This window comes from Aptenodytes forsteri, unplaced genomic scaffold (genome assembly GCF_000699145.1).
Source record: "Aptenodytes forsteri isolate BGI_AS27 unplaced genomic scaffold, ASM69914v1 Scaffold164, whole genome shotgun sequence".
In the NCBI taxonomy this organism is placed as follows: Eukaryota; Metazoa; Chordata; class Aves; order Sphenisciformes; family Spheniscidae; genus Aptenodytes; species Aptenodytes forsteri.
This window is the reverse complement of record NW_008795527.1, coordinates 4,732,945-4,745,982: the sequence shown is the minus strand read 5'-3', so window position 1 is coordinate 4,745,982 and position 13,038 is coordinate 4,732,945. Positions and strand designations below refer to the sequence as shown.

Sequence of the window (13,038 nt, the reverse complement as noted above, 5' to 3'; positions counted from 1 at the left end):
GCTGCAGTTGCTACAAATTTTATTATATTCTAGGAAGCACATTAGAGCTGCTGCAGTGTCCTTTTTCAGTTAAATCTTTGTAGTCTCCCTCAATAATATCTCCGTAGTCTTGACATACTTGGTTTTATTCATGGTCAAAGGTGGATGTTATCAAGGCAAGACACTGTTAGCCAGGAATTAATGTAATACACAAGTGAAGCTTCTTTGTTTCGTATGCTATCTGTTGACATTCCCTAGGTACCAAAAGAAAATTACAGAGAGAGACTTCTAGTGTTATTGTCTCAGTGATAGGTCGTATCTCCAAACAAACTGTATGAGGAAGGTTATGTTTTGGAATAACATCCTGTGTTTTTGTGCTTAACCACTTTTCATTGATGGTCTGAAGTTGCATTGTATTAGCACAAAGTATTTTACAGAGTTAATTGATATTCCAGGTTTGTCCAGGGGAAAATCTACAGCTCCCCACAACATGCTTGACAAGTTATTATATTTACTTTAGTCAAAGCCCGAGTGTGCAGTATCCCTCTTGGAGGTGGTCTATTATTGGAGTCCCATATGCTTTTTGTTTGGGAAGAAAGCAGTCACTGTGTCATACTGTTACACAGGGTATTCTTTTTCAAGGATGTTGTTCCCTTGGGGACCATATCATGCCAGAGTTCCTAAGTCTAATAAGACCTTTGTAGCTCTTATTGTGTTAAAGTTCTGGGAGGGAAGCAAGAGTTAAACAGAAAATGTAATTCAAGCAACTATACTAGACCACATGTTGAAAAACATGACTGTTAAAGCAGAAAGGCAAAGGCTTCAAAAAGATTCCTGTTGTGGTAATGTAACTTTTTATGTTTCTTCCCAATGAATCTAGAATGGAAAGGCAGAGAGTGATCTTTGTAGAATGTCTAGTTTTACTTGACAGTAATTAAAAATAGATCAACAATTCCATGTCCTTGAAAATTATATCACAAGGCTTCAAAAGAAGTGTTAAAGATTTTAACTCGAGGGGAATTAGGAAGGCTGTGAGGGGCATCCCACCATCAGAGAATGATAGGACGCTGGTTTTGTATATATGCATATATAGAGAGGGACAGTACATTTTTTTAAATGGCAGATATGGCAATCTGCCTCACTTTCTACCCAAAATTCCCATGTCAATGGAAGTAAATAATGTGCCTGAAACATCCCCATATCACAATCTGGGTAAGAAAATACATGGACTAGGTAGAAACCATATTTCATACCTTACAACAAAGATCATAACAACCACGGTAAAGTAAAGGTCTAATAAACCCACATTCGTGACACCTTTGATTCAGCTAGATACACTCCTTAATTCATTGGCTAAATTCCCACTGAGTTTCTAGTAGTGAAAGTGCAGTTGATGAGAAGAACTGATGTTGAGCTGATGAGAAGTTGATGAGAAGAGGTGGTCTAGGAATCCTCAAGATTTTGGTTTTGCATGGAAATTTGATTTACTAACCAAGGAATAATCCCAGACATATATCAGTTGTTTTCTTAAGAAAAGAAATATCAACAGCTTTTTCACAGGGACAGTACTTTTCCTTATCTGGAACCCCATTGGGGTGCAAACCAATGCATGATACATAACTGGCTTTCAATATAGCAGGGTAACAAGGATAAAGTAACCAAGATAAAAAACTTGGAGATTATACTTCTGTTGTTTTTCCCCTTTATTCCAGCATCTGGTTTCACAGCAACGCCTTTTGATACAGGATGAATCAGTGAACTTGTTGAGTCTGTACACATCCCCTTCTCTGCCCAACATTACCTTGGGACTTCCAGCAGTACAACCTCAAATCAGTGTAAGTGACCAGTCTCAAGCCTTCCCGTCTACTTTTGCTTCCAGAAAACCTACTTTCTGACTATTCTCTTTTTTTAGCATTTTGGAAAGTAAGCAATTCAGAGTAGGAACCAGACCTTTCTTTGCATTGGGCAACATCTGAACATGTAAGGGCACAACTTGAAAGCAATAATCATACTTAATCACAAATAAACAAGTGCCAATTAGTGCCAAACAAGTGCTTAGCTAAGTATATGCGCCACATGCATTGCATTTATGTCTGCAAATCAGGTAACATTTCAGACATGGTGAGAAGTATATGAGGAGATCATTTAGTATAAAAGTTCAAATTATATATCATCCCTAACTGGTGAAGTACAGCACCTGTAACATTTTATGAGATTTCAGTAGCAACCTAAGCTGGGCTGGAGCATAGTAGGGGAAGAATCTAGTATTCCTGCAGCTAGGTTTGTTATTTGAGGGGTGTGCTATCAATCAGACAAATAAAATTGGTGATATGTGGGCAACACTTAATATTTTAATAAGTTATATTCATATGCCCTTTGTTCAGTCTGCAGCAATCACCTTTATTTAGAGCTAAATGTTAAATTGATATGTGAAATGTATGAAAACACAAACATGGTATGTATGAAATCCATGTTGATGGGTAAGGATCTTTAGATCTAGACCAATTTACAGTAACCTAGAGGTGAAATCTGAGGCTCAGTAAAATATCTGAAAATTTTGCCACTGGTCAAAACTTACCTTTTCTGATTTCCAGCAAAAAATGTAAAAATACTGATATAAGTTATATGGTGGTTCTATACAACAGTGTATAAATTCTGAAAAAATGTTAGCAATTTAAATTGCTTAGAACATGAATTGGTAACTTCTATAAAAATACTAGGGGTGTAAGTACAGCTTTCCACGGTGTAAAAAAAAAAATCTGTACAATTCACTATGGTTTGTAATAAGTGCTACTTAATTCCAGTGCTAACTGTAGTTTCAAGTTAAAGTTTCATGTTATTTTATGGCTTTTTCAGTACATTTACTGTTCTCACTAATAATATATTGCTGCAATCCAACATTTTAACATCAGATATAGAACTTTACAAAGAAAATTGTGTAAGCCTTAAATCAGTTCTCAAGTAGCCTTTCATGAGATATTTATAAGCAAATTATTGTTTTTAAAGGATGGAAAAATTGAACTGATCATGAAAAGTAGTGCTTACTTTTCGAGATGATATCATCAAAAATTTCTTAGCTATTTCACAAAAGATATAACTAGCTTCAAAGTAATTTTATAACATTAAAATGGAAATGAGTATTTAATTTTCTCACTCAAATCATATGAGCTTTTGATGTGGCCAGCTAGCACCAAATACTACTTTTGGCATTAGAAGAAACAAAGGGGTTGATTTATGCAAGTAATGTTTATTTCTGTTACCAGAATAAGCAGTTGCAAATTGAATGTAAAGTTTACTTTGGTGTTTGTTTTTCAGGGAAGGGTGATAGCAGAGTGTGAAGTAAGCATACACGCAAAAAATATGAGTGAAAACCTTGGTTCGCTTCATTAGAATTTATGGAATTTAGATTATCAGAGATACTGTTTTTACCATGACATACCATAAGAGGTTATCTGCAAGCCTCAACATGCTTATTTGTTAGGTTATTATTTTTGCTACAAAAATTGTTATTCTGTTTTAACTGTTCTTTTAAGAAATATTTTTTTTTAAACTAGACAAAGAACAAAGAAATATAAAGCACATTTGCAATGCTGAAGGGCCAAAACTTCCAAAAGCTTTAAATCAATAGCTGTGCAATTTATAAGGGCACTTTAAAATGCCACACACATACAACATCTTGATGATTCTGTAGGTGAGAGTTTAACTATACAAATTTACTTTGCAAAGGGTAAAACTTACATTTGTGCCGTCCTTCAGGGAGTCAGGGAGTGCTCCAGGAAAAGTAATAGCTTCCCACTACTACAGGTAATTACTTTGTTTTGCTGATTGGCTTGCTGTCTGATGGAAAGTTATGTGAAAAACCAAGCCTCGCCTATTCCAAACTCAATGGAAACTATTTCCTCTGATCCCCTATTTTCCTGTGCAGGAGACTGTGGGAAGGTCTTTAGGAATTTTGAGGATAGGTCCTGTCTTTTCATTAATAATGTTGTAACTAGTAGTTCCTTATGCTTTGGCTTTTATTACTGATTGTTTTCAAGTGGTTTCATTACTCAGTTTCTCACAATGTTACATTTAACTGGCATGTTCTTCCTCCCTTTTCATCTCACAGTCAAAGTGTAAGATAGGGATGTTAACCTTTTCTTCTGTATGTATTCATAAAGTATGACATAAGACCATCTAATCAAGTGAAGATATAAATGGCCAGGTCTATGAAAAGCAGTTACCAGTGCCGTTATTCTTTGACAGGCTTCATCATCATTCAAAGAAAAGCAGAAGGGGGAGACCCAGTCGCTCAGACAAGGAGGGGCCTTGGCTGGACAGTATGGGGGGAACATTCCTCCGTCCTCAACTCATCCACATGTTGCTTTGGAGGGAAAGCCAAATAGCAGCCACCAAGCTCTCTTGCAGCATCTGTTACTGAAAGAACAAATGAGACAGCAAAAACTTCTTGTGACTGGTAATGATCAAGGCTTCAACACAAGAATAATTTAAGATGTTTTTAATGACATTTGTATTCCCATTAAACTGGTGGTATTACCCATTAAATGTGGTAATACAGATACTATACATCCTAACCATTGGGAAAAGTGGAAGGGTGGGAGAAAAAAGGACAGCATCTTTGTTTGCCCTCTTTAGTGATTCTGCTCCAGTCTGTTAGCCTGAAAGAATTCAGTGATTACAGAAAAGAGAAAATGATTACTTCATCACATTCTTTTGCAGCTGCTGAACTTCCCAGTGTGGCGAGGCACGTGGTACACGTCCCACTGCATCAGCACTGATGCAGAGTTCTGCAATATACACCCCTCTTCTCGCTGAAAGCTTTCTCTCCTATTAGAACTGTTAGTTTGTTGTTCTTCACATGGGAGTGAAATGTCCCTGTTTTGCAGGAGTGGTTCCTCTTCATCCACAGTCTCCTTTAGCAGCAAAGGAGAGAGTCTCACCTGGCATAAGAGCTGCCCACAAACTGCCTCGTCACAGGCCACTGAATCGAACCCAGTCAGCTCCTCTTCCTCAGAGTACTTTAGCCCAGCTGGTCATCCAGCAGCAACATCAACAATTTTTGGAGAAGCAGAAACAGTACCAGCAGCAGATCCACATGAATAAGGTGAGTTCCCAAAGTAAGGAATTTCCAATAAATGTAAAGGTTCAATACTAATAAGGAAGTTTAGGTATTAGTGCCATCTGGTTGTGGACAGGAGTCAGGTTCTTGCACGAGTATCTTGTTTATGCATAATTGGTGTATACCTTTGTATAGATCTTCATTTTCAGCTTCTGAAATATGCTACAAAGGTAGTTTGTGGTTCTTGACATCAGTAAGAATACAATTCAACAAAATAGGGCTCAAAGCTTCTTACAGATTTAAATTACAGGTGGCTTCCTGTTGAGCGGTAAATGATGCCTTAAAGATTACTACATTTCTATCCAACTTTTTAATGTGCACTTTTGTGCTTCAGCAATCATTCCATTCAGCTGCCTTTGAATTGTATTCTAAGCTCTCTCATTGTGGACTAGTATGTGGAGTAAATGTGTAACTCATTTGAACTCAATCAACTGATTAAATTTATCTTTTTTAAGAAACTTATTAAACATCTGGAGAAATTTTTAATCGGCTTTTATCAAACCAACTTTTTCTCTGTAATTGTAACTCACAGAGTTACAATTAGTAACATGAAAATTTGTTATCTATATGGCGATATAAAATTACCATGTAAGGAGAAAGAGAAGAATGTGCTATTGCTAACATCAGATACAGAGTTGAATTGTGCCCCTCTTTCCCGGTAGAGTAACACCTTATTCTGAGGAGGGGGGAAGAAGAAAAGGGACCACCCATTAATAAACAAAGAGCAGCAGAATCTAAATAGATTTATCAGGAACTAATGCTTCTACAACAAATGTGATGCTGCTCCCTGCTCTAAAATGAAGCTATGCAAGTAATTGAATGGTTTTATCTGGAGAACATTTTTCTGCACTTACTACGTAGCTTTCCAAAAGTTGTTTGCTGGAGCTCCTCTAGTAATTCAAAGGTATTAATCATGCATCTTTAGTTGTCTTCTTTTGTTTGAGGGTTACTTAGTAACTGTATATGAGGCAATGGCAAAGAAGAAAAGATGAAAAGCGGGCATTCAGCCCTTGTACCTAAGAGAAAAGAAAAAAAAAATCAATCCACCTTACAGGGTGAACTTCCCAGGGGGTACTGATTCTTTGGAATCTACTAAGAATTCCCAACAAAATTAGAAACAAACCTAGAGTTTAAGTACATAGTTTGTACAGTGGTTTGGTTATTAAATCTTGTCTTAATTAGGAAAAATGAAGACCAGAAAACTTCAAAGTTCAGAGCTGATCCTTGCATGTTAACCCCTCTCAGCTTGGGTGTTTTGATTACTCAGCTAGGACTCCAGTTGGCTTTTCTTTGAGTATGCATTCCATATGTTTAATCAAGATGGCATATGTATATCTCGTAGCCTCAGGTTTTGAAAATATTTCACCTGCCCTCAATTGTCTGAAGAGAAAAGAATTTTTACTGGTAAAGTACTGAATCTTTGTGCTGTTTGTGGGTATTCACTACAAACCAATCAGTTCATGCATTCCTCACAAAGCAAAGAACCCCACTGACATGTTTTTGTTAGATCATATGCTTATTGACATAAATTCTACCATAGCATTTGGGGATATGTGCTGTGACATATAGGTGCATTTCTCCCAAATGTGAAAGTTAAACTTGAGTCGCATAAACATATTCCTAGTCGCATAGGACTAGGAATGCATTGTACCTCACAAGAGCTAAGCTGGATAAGGAAGTAAAAAGACCGCAGTTGGTTTGGGATAATGCTTGTTTCAGTAACTTTTTTTTTCTGAGTTAAACTGCAAAGAAAATATATGTTAAGGAGAATAATTCCCTTTCATACTTGAAATACACTTTCATTCTCACATGGTTATTTGTGATAAAAAGACAAAACAATTCCTTCTTTTAAAACTTAGTGAACCTAGCTTTTATTCTCTACAGTATAGGCTATAAACACATGCAGATAGTAGAAATTTAAGTTTATCCTTAAGCAGCCTTTCGCTGCCTTGAACCTCCATAACCTACTTCCTTTGCCCCAATAGCTTCTCAGTCTCCTTTATCCCTACTCTCAGAGCAGCTAGTGTTCATCAGGAGCACAGTAACTCATCAGAGCAGCAAACACCTAAGGAGGAATAGGATCGTGCTGCAGCCACAGAAGCAGTGGGTTATCTGAGGATGTGGGTGGTTTATCAGACTACAGTTTGCAGCACCTAGGTTCTTCTACAGCACCATTCTCAGAAGAACCGTTCTGATGAATAGTACTGAAAAACATCAGTGCTCTAGTCATGTATCTGTTCTCTGCAAGTATACAGAAAGCCAGGGGGCTTTCTTACATACTTAAAAGAAGAAACCTGATTTTTAAGAACTGGAATTTAAGGGTAGCCCGTAGACAAGAGAGTGAGAAAAGATCAAATCATGGAGTGGCTTTTACGTACTGTGTTTAAAACTATATTCTTTAACCCTTTAACTTAAAGGTTCAGATTGAACACCTGTGCCTACATAAGGTTTTTGAACTCTGCTAGCATGGTGGAATATACTTTGTTCAGTCTTAAAACTTGTCTCTATTTGCAGTTGAAGTTATTTGTTCATTATATAATTTGTATGGCTTTACAATCAAACTTAAACTCTGCAAAGAATTATTTGAACCTTAAAACAGTAGATATTCTAGACAATGTAGTAAAACAACCCAGTATCTTCTCATTTCTTAGGACAAGCTTGAGCATGTATCAAGTGAATACATACACTTGTTATTTTCCATTGTTCTGTCCCTTACTCTTCTGTTTATAGGCTGTATAATGAAATCTGCACAGAGGTATAATTCTCTCCTTTTCAGTCATGAAAAATGCAGGTTGTTTTTTTTTTAATAAGGAATACTCAAACATTCTCTTAAAAGTTTTGGTGAGAAAGACCAGAACCATTTTAAGCTGACAAGACTATGAAATGCCAGTTGATCAAGAGCTTAGAACAAGTTAATATCTTCTTTTTCTTTTCCATTTCCCTTTCCTTTTTTCCTTATGTTTAGGACTTCAAGTACTTAAGGCTTTAATATGTTTCAACTGAACACAGTATTTGAATGTTTGCCATGAACTAAGATGATATGGCATGTGTCAGCACGCCCTGAAAACTGTTTTTGGTCAGATCTTTTTGGCAGACATATAGGTGAATCTTGCTGTAACAACAAAAAGAGGAAGAGAGCAAGTTTCTCCCCACCCCATTGATCTTGTATTTATCTTGTATTAAAAAGCCATTTCTTTTCTTTGAGAAAAAAATATACTTCAGCAGCAAGCCAGTGCTGCTGTGAGGGTGATAACAAGCAAAATCTAACATAGGTCAGAGGTAAAGAATTCCCCTGGATCATCTCCATTCTGAAAAGAAACAAATCATTGCCAAGAGGTGTGCCTCTGTCCTTAATAACAAAGAGAAGATCCCCTATGGATTATTTCTGGTCAGCTGTCAGATGCCAGGCTTTTGATGTGGGAAACAGTATATGTCTCCACTGAAGTCTGACATTTATACCTGCGGGATCTAGTATGCTGACCTTCTGAAAACATTCTGCAAATGCTGACATCCCATCCAAAAGTAGGTAGAAACCCTCGTCCCAGTTTTCTGGGGAAAAAATAATAATGAATGTGAAGTAACCTGAACTCTGCTTGTCTTAGGGAAGATTGGCTTTGCCGTTGTCAGCTTTAATATACTTCTGTCCGAGTGACAGCTTATTTCCTCATAAGGCCCTTTGATCACCATTGCAGATTCTTCATTCTGCTCAATAAAGGGAGTCCAAAGTCTGAAACCCCCAGTTAAAATTATTGCAATCGGGTACTGAAAGACCACTACTAAAAAAACCCTTAAAATCTTGATGTTATTTGTGTATCTCTGTATCTAGAAAGCTTTGACCCTGCCACTTGCAGAAAAAAGGGAGATGTTGATGTAATTAATGTAAGTGCAAAGCCCCTAGCAGAAGTCTGCATTCAAGAAAATCTCAGAAATCATAATGTGAAGTGTATGTGAACAAAGTCCTCTGTCTTTAAAGGTTATTTTTGTCACATATGAATAAAGGCCTGCCTCCACTGAAGCTAAACTAGCACTGTCTTCACTGGGACCAAGATTTTATTTGATCAGTGTGGGAACCCTACCTGTGTTCTTAAAATAATGTATTGACAGCACTTCGACAATTTGTTTTCAATGGTAAAATCCTCCTCTGTATTGGAGTAGTAAAGGTTAAAATAATGGGGCAGTTGGTAGTGTGCACTAAAGTATGGGAGCAGTATGGATAATGTTAAAGCTTAGATAAGGAGTACCTGAATTTCAGTTTTCATTCCAGGATGTTAATTGTTTTAAAGCATCTTTGTATAGGGAACCAGTGACTGGGCAAGACTGTGAGGTAAAAAATCCATGACAAAAAATACATAGGAAGTGAAAATTCGTTAGTGCTTTGGATGGTGATCATAATTGACCAGTATCTGTTACTAAAAAATGAAAAATAATATGGAAGTTTCTGTTGATTTATTGATGGAAAAAATAGGAAGATTATTTGTTGTCAATAGGAATATTGAAAAGATACAGTTAATCCCAGAGTAATCATTCACTTCTCTGAATGATATTTGATGGAATATGGAAGACTGGGTCAGGTCCAGCTGGAGTAAATGAATCTAGTTTCATTAAACATATTACAACTGAGGTTTTGGCTTTCCAGCTTACATATCTGACTAGCATCTTCTGAAGGTGAGAGGTAGCACATTTCTTCTTTCAAATATTGCTTATAGCAGGGGATTATTTGGTCAAAACTATAGCAGCAGTTGACTATGTTTGGAACTGAAAAATGCCCAGAGTATTTTCTCCTTTATTGAGAACTAATGTTTAAGCCATAATGCAGAAGAATGATTTTGAAAGAAAAATACATTCCTTAGAAACGTTGTACTACATGAGTAACAGAGACAACAGTAAGCAGGTGCCAAGTTGTTTCGGTATAGCTAACAACATGCATAGCTGGTCAAAGTAATCTGATAGCCATAGGAGAGCAGGAGAAAAAGTGTGTTCCGTGAGTACGTACATGAGTTCTTAGAAATGACTGCCATGTATTTAAAATGAACAATGAATTAAGGAAAGAAATGTATGGGGTGGCTGTTGCAGGATTTTGTACTTTGTCTCTTTGTAAAGATATTTAATTAAATACTGTATTTTACAAGAGCTTTATTACATTACATCATTACAAAGGAGAAACAAAGGCAGGGGCTGTGGCTGAAGGACTTATAAAATGGTCTGTTGCAACATCCAGATTATTTATACTTAGTCTTCCATTTTTCTGTACAAGCGAGCAGGTTAGATTGTGTTTGATGTCTTTTTTCGTTGGACTTCTGCAGTTATATAATGGAGTTGATGTCTGTAAATGCTTCCTCTCCTGCTGCCACTATTTACTTTGGCTCATGCATATCCCTTACAGTTTAATTTCCTGAAAATCAAAGGGAAAAAAAAAAAACACAGGTTACATTAGCATGAAACCATTTTTTTGAGTGACTCCTTTAGTTGGAATAGTGATAACAGTAAAGTGTACTGGTTAAAGAAGGCCAATCTGTACATCTCTAATTTATTAGTGAAATAAACCATGGTTTTATTATTATTTTTAAATGTAGTCTTATTAAAACTCAGATTAAGCAATCACTTTTTCAAAATCAAAAATATGCATTAAAATGAGGAGAAAGTCCTGCATGTACCTACAGATAAATTCAGAAAAAAATGTTAAGTGGGGATTTAAAGTGAAAGATTTAAACATTAAGTGTAAGCAGAGGTATCCAGCTGCACAGTGAAAGGACTTGAGCAGTGTTTCATTCAGGACTCATTTTCTGCTATGTAATCCAGCTTTAGATAGAGAGATAAGATAGAAATGTTGACTCTAAACTGATATCTTTGCATGTCTCCAGATACGTAATTTTCCACGGTAGTACCAGGAGATGTAATATAAAATAAGATGTTTCTGACCTAGGACAACTGAACAGTCGCCTGGTAATGCTACTAATGTAATTACTGGAATAAGATGGGGCCAAGCTGCCTTTAAAAACCACTTTAGCAAATATGAAAGCGTGGTGATGATACAGAGAAAGCAGTCAGCTATGGCTTAGCAGACTGAGCAGCAGGAGTGGTTTTCGGGTTTGGGGTCATGTTCCCCTGCCCATGCCATCCACTCATTTTTATCATGCTCCATCTATGAGAGGACATGGCTATACATGAGAGGACATGACTATAGTGCCTCATAGCCCCTTGCCTGAGGCTTAGCTAAAGTCACAGTGTAAAGGATGTTTTTAATAAGATTTTGCAGTAAAGATGATAATATGAATGCACTTTGTAAAATCTACTGTGTAAATATATAAAGACTTTCATTTCACAGAGTTTTAGAAAATTTAATTTGTTTAGCTCCTCCTGTCGCCAAAGACTGGAGCAAATCACCTGCTGACTTCCACGGTGTGGGAGCAGTCCCCAAAACAGGAACACTGCAAATTGAAATGCACACAAATACCACTCTAGTCTCCGCAGCCCCCTTACATGTGCTTGTGTCACTCCACTGATTACACGCAAAAAGCGTTTGAAGGTGTTCCACATATAGATTATATGCTGCAGTCCATCACGTGTTGCCTCAGAAAGCTCAGCAGTAGATCTGTGCTGTACAGCAGCGCAAAGAAGAAAGAGCCTGACATAAAAGTGAACAAGCATAAAAGAAAGGAGAGCAGTAATGAGCTAAATATGTGTCTTAACTTTGCTGTGGACATGCACTCATTTTCTCTTGGCTTCCCCTCCAGAATAACCCACCTGATGTCAAGTAACTGGCACATGGAATGGTTTACAGATGGATCAGCATCAGTGACTCTCGTAGCTGTATATGATTATCTGTCACACAGATGTTTCAGCTTGTATTTGCTTGCTAGCAGCCAGCCAAGCAGCCAGACCTGCCTTTCTTTTCTTGCTTGAGGAGTGGAGAGGGCTCACCCACAGATGTTTAACTGAGCGACAGAGAGGAGTGTACCCGAGCTGAATTCATGTAGTTAGCTTCAGTGCCTTCTTGGTCAGCATCATCCCCTGAGAAACAACTGGAAAACATTTATGGGTTTGATCTGAGAAATTTTCCAGATGCTGCTTAATAAAAGGAGACACTGCATTAGTTGCAGTAGTAAGGATTCCCCAGCTTAGAGCATGCCACCTGCAGCATGCAGGATACACGTGTTGTGATTTGCCAGTTACTACAGTAACGAAAAGGGATTTTTTGTTTGTTTCTTTTTAGTCAGCCATTAAACTCCCATTACTCCCCAAAAATGAAGGTTTGCTGTCACCGAAGCCTGTAGACTTCCATTGTGGAATTTGTTTCTCCACTGATGTGAGGCATATGCATCAGAGCCTCAATTGGAACCACACAAACAGATCTTTCAATTCTTCTTGTTGACTTTGTGGGAGTTCCTGAATCCAGCTGTAGCTTCTTGATCATAGTTTATATGACAACCCTGCCCTTCACTAGGGTGGCATTTTTCTATATGCATTAGCAAGCAGAATGAAACTAGATGGTCCACGGTTTGTGACAAAAATAGCTATACTGAAGCTGTCCAGTAACTCAGCATATATATATATACACACACACACACATATATATACATAAACATATATATAACCCAGCAAACTCTCTAAAACTCAGTTTGAAAGACTTGATAGCTGGGGGGGGGCGGGGGGAAGGCAGATGGGAAGAGGAAAGTATGTAAGAGCAATGGTCCACGGTTTGTGACAAAAATAGCTATACTGAAGCTGTCCAGTAACTCAGCATATATATATATACACACACACACACATATATATACATAAACATATATATAACCCAGCAAACTCTCTAAAACTCAGTTTGAAAGACTTGATAGCTGGGGGGGGGCGGGGGGAAGGCAGATGGGAAGAGGAAAGTATGTAAGAGCAATGGTAAAAGGTGGGGTCTCCCCCCCCCCAGTATTTATTTGACTTGGGGGCTT

At 37.5% G+C, this 13,038-nt stretch overlaps 1 protein-coding gene across 4 annotated transcripts in view; it reads left to right on the top strand.

Annotated features, from left to right (window-relative positions):
* Positions 1-13,038, top strand: part of HDAC9 (histone deacetylase 9) — a 460,761-nt gene that overhangs the window by 254,428 nt on the left and 193,295 nt on the right. For all 4 annotated transcript variants that reach the window (XM_009282056.2, XM_019472795.1, XM_009282058.2 and 1 more), the window contains 3 exons: positions 1,692-1,814; positions 4,225-4,435; positions 4,866-5,083. In XM_009282056.2, the coding sequence (XP_009280331.1) occupies positions 1,692-1,814; positions 4,225-4,435; positions 4,866-5,083 (552 nt within the window). The remainder of the gene's footprint in view (positions 1-1,691; positions 1,815-4,224; positions 4,436-4,865; positions 5,084-13,038) is intronic.